The 5,420-nt window shown below is 30.6% G+C and overlaps 1 protein-coding gene across 1 annotated transcript; it reads left to right on the forward strand.

Moving 5' to 3' along the window:
- Window positions 1-3,597: 3,597 nt before the first annotated feature.
- LOC102579851 (probable glutathione S-transferase) lies at window positions 3,598-5,094 on the forward strand. The gene is made up of 2 exons (XM_006366716.2): window positions 3,598-3,934; window positions 4,600-5,094. Exons 1-2 carry the CDS (start codon window positions 3,659-3,661, stop codon window positions 4,942-4,944), a joined length of 621 nt encoding a protein of 206 aa, XP_006366778.1. The 5' UTR covers window positions 3,598-3,658; the 3' UTR covers window positions 4,945-5,094.
- The last annotated feature ends 326 nt before the right edge of the window (window positions 5,095-5,420 follow it).

The raw sequence follows: 5,420 nt of genomic DNA on the forward strand, positions 1-5,420 counted from the left end.
TGGTGGAGTGCGGTAAGAAAAATATTTTACATTTTATTTTATAAAAGAAATAATATTTTTTTGGATAATAATTTTATAATTTTTAATTTTTAATTTTAACTAATACTAATAATTTATTTAATTTTGTCAAGATTGAATGTTTTGTCCATGTGGAGTGTGATGTGACAATTTTTTAAGATAAAAGTGAGGGTGTATTACACACACCATGATGAGGGTGGTATAAAAGAGAGAGGTGTGTTTATCAAACTAAAAAGTGATAGTTTAGGTATGAAACTCAAAAAAAAGGTATAGTCTAGGTGTGTTTTTGAAACTTATCTCATTTTTAAAATGTGTGTTTGAATAGTATAGGGATGACAATGAGACGGTGCGGGGTAAGTTGAGCTTAACTCACAAAAAATTTAATCCGCCCCGCAAAACCCTATTTTTCATTTTCAACCCGCCCCGCATAAATCTGTTCCGCATGAACTCGCCCTGCATAATTTTTTTAATATTTTCTTTTTTCTAGTTAAGTTTGATACTAAAAATAAATTTATAAAAATAAATTCATTTTTTTATTAAGTTGTATTAATTTAATAGGATAATGACTTATTATTTACTTTTAGAGGTCAATTGGGAAACTTTTAAGAAATTAAATTATTCTTTATTGAACCATTTCCATTTATTATCTTGAATATTTTAGTAGCTTTAAAGAAATTATCCTAATAAATAATGCTCTATCACTCTTATAACATGTAAAAAATTAAAATTAAATTTAAACCCACATAAAATCACATATACCCGCAATCAGCCCCGCATTAGTTTTAAAAAATCCACTTCAACCCACCCCGCATCCCACCTGCCATGTACAACCTTAAACCCGCCCCACCCCGCATCCGCCCCGCCCCATTGGCATCCCTATAGATGTTCAATTTATTTTACCCCCAAAAATAAAAATATAACAGACTTGTTTTACATAATGTTAATTAACCAACATTTAAAACTTTTCCAGTAACATCCCTTTAATTTAAAACTTACTCTCATATTTGAAATTCAAGATCACTTTTTTTAAAAAAACATTATATTTTAATAGCTATAAATTTGAAAATAATATTGTTTCCCATGCATGAATATGAATAAAAAATTCAATCATACAACTAGGGGTATTTTATAGTATGATTTCAAAGTGAAAAATGCCCAAAAAGTCCAAGATAATAGGTAAGCCCAAACATAAGAAGTCCATATCTTTCCTCTCTCTTTTTTTTTTAAATTTAATTTATACTTAACTAAAATCTTTGACAGCATAAATATCAAATAATTGTAAAATAAATAAATAAAAAGTCTAGCTTGACAGTGTAGTTGACATACATTTCAAACCCCAACCATTTTTCCGTTTTAATTAAAAGCTTGTGAAAGGGACTTTGATATTTTTTAAAAAAGTAAAATAATAAACCTTAAAGAATATACACATTGTTTCTTTGTACAACTCAAAGATATTGATATGAACGTGTAATCTGAAGTAATTTGTAAATACTTGTATTGCTATATTACACGTTTTAAGTTTTATTCTTCGTTTTATGTGGGTTCTTAGCAGTTAAGGTTTTCATTATTTGTACAGGTAAAACTAGTTGTAACTTTTTTACAATTTATATATAACTCAAAAAACTATTTTTGTCCTATTTTCGTGTATGAGCAGAGCTAGAAGATGTAAGGAGATAATCTGAATCTTGTTTGTTAAAAACTTACATTATATATGATAAAAAAAAATAGGGAGTAGATGTAGTACAAAGGCTACAATTGCATGTTACAACTAAAACATAATAATTAATATAGAATTTCTGATGTGAAGTAGAAGTATTGTGACGTGTGAAGTGTGTAGACCGTAGTGTAGAGTATTGATATAATGTCTAGTTATGTTAAATTATTAAGAGTAAATTTTAGGTTTAGCAAATATAAAAATCATACTTGTATGCTATAGTTATAGTTTGTATAATTGCGCTCCATAGCAAACTTTATGTTTGCTATGGCTATTAATCTGTACATTTCGGTATACATTTACATAAAAAATATGTATTTGGGTCTATTTGTATATTTCGGTATACAAATGGGATGACCAAAAACATGGAATGTTTGCTGCAAATTACAAATAAAAGAAACTATGGTTGTAACATTTAATTTGAATTAATAATCGGGTCTTGCATTTGTATATTTCGATCTATTTGTATATTTTGGTATACAAATGGGTCCTGCATTTGTATATTTCGATATACAAATGGGTCCTGCATTTGTATATTTCGGTCTATTTGTATATTTCAGTATACAAATGGGTCCTGCATTTGTATATACAAATGGGATGACAAAAAACATAGAATGTTATTTTGGGTATACAAATGGGTCATGCATTTGTATATTTCGATATACAAATGGGATGACAAAAAACATAGAATGTTTGCTGCGAATTACAAATAAAAGAAACTATGACTATAACATTTAATTTGAATTATTAGTTTACTATTTCATACAATTTTCTCAATTATTAATATTTAATATTTATGAAGAGCATAATAGTAAATTACCATCGTCTGGGTTATCGGTTTACCCAATAACCCAATACTAAAAATCGATAATCCAATATATTTTTAATAAAATCATTAAAAATTTGTTAACCCAATAATCCAATAGCAATAATCTAATAACATTTTTTTTAATTCGATTTAATGGTCGGTTCGATTTGTGCACACCAAATGACTAATAAAAGCCCACTTCTTTGTTGAAAGAGTCCACTTTATGACTAAAAACTTTGACAGTTTGAATATCATATAATTATAATATAAAATAAAAATAAATAAAAAGTCTAGCTTGACAGTATTGCTTTGGAATATATTTCAAACCCCAATCATTTTTCCGTTTTTAATTAAAATAAGATACACATATTGGCTATTGCACCATTAGTCCAGACACCGTCCACCCCATACTACACTGTACCTTTGTACATTCCAAAGATAATTGATTTAAACGTGTGATCTTAAGCAATTTCTGAATTCTTGTATTATTATACGTATTATCAGGTATAGTAAATGTATTTTTTTCAAAATAGTTGTCAATTTAAACAATTAAGAGAAAAGAATAATTATATTTTTCTCATTTTATGCTTAACATTAATTATTCTAAAATTAAGAGGCACTCAATAAAGATTAAAGAGTTAATAATGAACCACCAAAAGATAAATAAATTGAACTCTACATGACGAATGCAATGACCTATAGGCATTGGCGAGCCACCTTATCATTAGGGGTTCATCCGAACCCTCTTTTGCGGAAAATTATATTATATTTACATGATTAAAGTAATTTTTTTAGGTATATATAGTAGATGTCGAACCTCCTTCGACTGCTTCGTGTGTCTATTTCTTCAAATTTTGAACCCCTTATCAAAAATTCTGGCTCCACCGCTGCCTATATAGGCTATAGACCAATTGATCACGTGACTATTTAGAACACAAAAAAATCGAAAAAGTTAAGGCATCTACACAACTATATATACTTCGTGTATGTATGTACAACAAACAAATCAATACTTTGGCAATTTTGAGAATTTTTTTTTCTTAATTCTTCTTAACTTGTTAATTCATACAAAAAAAAAGGCTAATGATGAGGTGATTCTGTTGGATTCTTGGCCTAGCATGTTTGGTATGAGGTTAAGGATTGCACTTGCTGAAAAAGAGATTAAATATGAGTACAAAGAAGAGGATTTGTGGAACAAAAGTCCTCTGCTTTTGCAGATGAATCCTATCCACAAGAAAATCCCTGTTTTGATTCACAATGGGAAACCAATCTGTGAGTCACTTATTGGAGTTGAGTATATTGAGGAAGTGTGGAAGGATAAATCCCCTTTGCTCCCTTCTGACCCTTATGAGAGGGCACAAGCTAGGTTCTGGGGTGACTACATTGATAAGAAGGTAAAATGATAGCCCTTTCCCCATTTTCTGTTTGGTATTTATTAGCCAATCTAAACTAATTTGGGATTGAAGCATTGTTGTGTTGTTAGAGTGGGTTAGAGTCCCACCTCTGTTGGAATAGATTAGTTGTTTACTTATATGGACATAGATAATTCTCATTCTTATGAGCTAACTTTTGAAGTTGATCGAGTCGCACATTAGTTTGAGAATGAGTTGGCGGTTTACTTATATGAATTTGAACGATCATTTCCTAAGAGCTAACTTTTGAGATTGAGTTAGGTATATCTTTATATGGTATTAGAGTCAGATCCATCCCTACTTTCACTTCTGTCCCAAATTCCAGTTGGGCCTTGACGTGAAGAGGGTGTCAGAGCCCCACATTGTCTCGTTATATAGTTTTAGTCAATCATCACTTCACAAGCTAGACCCCCCCACCCTCTCCGCACTCTAGATGCTAAGTCGTAGGCCTGGGGGTGTTAGAGGTTAAATTAGCTGAAGAAATGAAATATTGTTTCGTTATATAGTCTTGGTTAATCCTATTCCTCACTTTGTAAACTAGGACCCCCTTTAGAGTTTCACATTAGTTGAAGAAATAGAATACTATCTGTGTTTGTTGAAATATAAGTGTTAACCGTTTTCTTTTTCTGTGTTTGTTGAAATTCCAGTTGTATGATACATCAAGGAAGATTTATACAACAACGGGAGACGAACAGGAGGCAGGTAAGAAGGATTTCATAGAAATCCTTAAAGTGTTGGAGGGAGCACTTGGAGAGAAGCCTTACTTTGGAGGAGATAACTTTGGTTTTGGGGATATTGCTCTCATTGGGTTCTACTGCCGGTTTCATGCTTATGAGATTTATGGTAACTTCAGCATTAAGGCTGAGTGCCCAAAGCTTGTGGCTTGGGGCAAGAGGTGCATGCAGAGGGACAGTGTGGCTAAAACTTTGCCTGACCAACATAAGATCCTTGAGTTTATACAAATGCTAAGGCAGAAGCTTGGAGTTGAATAAACATATGCATATCATAATGTGTTGAAAAAAAGCACTTCATTGTGCCTTTTCTTGAGTTGTTGTTTCAAGATTTGAAATGTTTGGTTGGTCATAGTGTAAGTTATATTCTACTTGTAACTTGTAATAAAGGACAAGCTTGTGTCTTGTTGAATGTTGGCTTTTGTGTTGAGAAGTAATTACTACTTTTTTCATGAGCATCATCATCTGTCCCTTTTTACTTGTTCAATTTTGACTTTTTATTTGTATCTTTTTACTTATTATTTTTGACAAATCAAGAAAAAACAATTTTTTTTTTATCTATTATAACCTCAATTTATTTGGAGAGTTAATGTTTTTAAAAAAAGTTAGAATCTCTTCAATAAGTAAATTGATTTTGGAAGTTTATCAATTAATAGGGGTAAAATGGTAAATTCACTATGTCATTTATTATTTTGTTAATAGGCGTGTCATGTAAAAATTGGACAAGTAAATAGGGA

The sequence above is a fragment of the Solanum tuberosum genome, unplaced genomic scaffold, assembly GCF_000226075.1.
Source record: "Solanum tuberosum cultivar DM 1-3 516 R44 unplaced genomic scaffold, SolTub_3.0 scf00666, whole genome shotgun sequence".
In the NCBI taxonomy this organism is placed as follows: domain Eukaryota; kingdom Viridiplantae; phylum Streptophyta; class Magnoliopsida; order Solanales; family Solanaceae; genus Solanum; species Solanum tuberosum.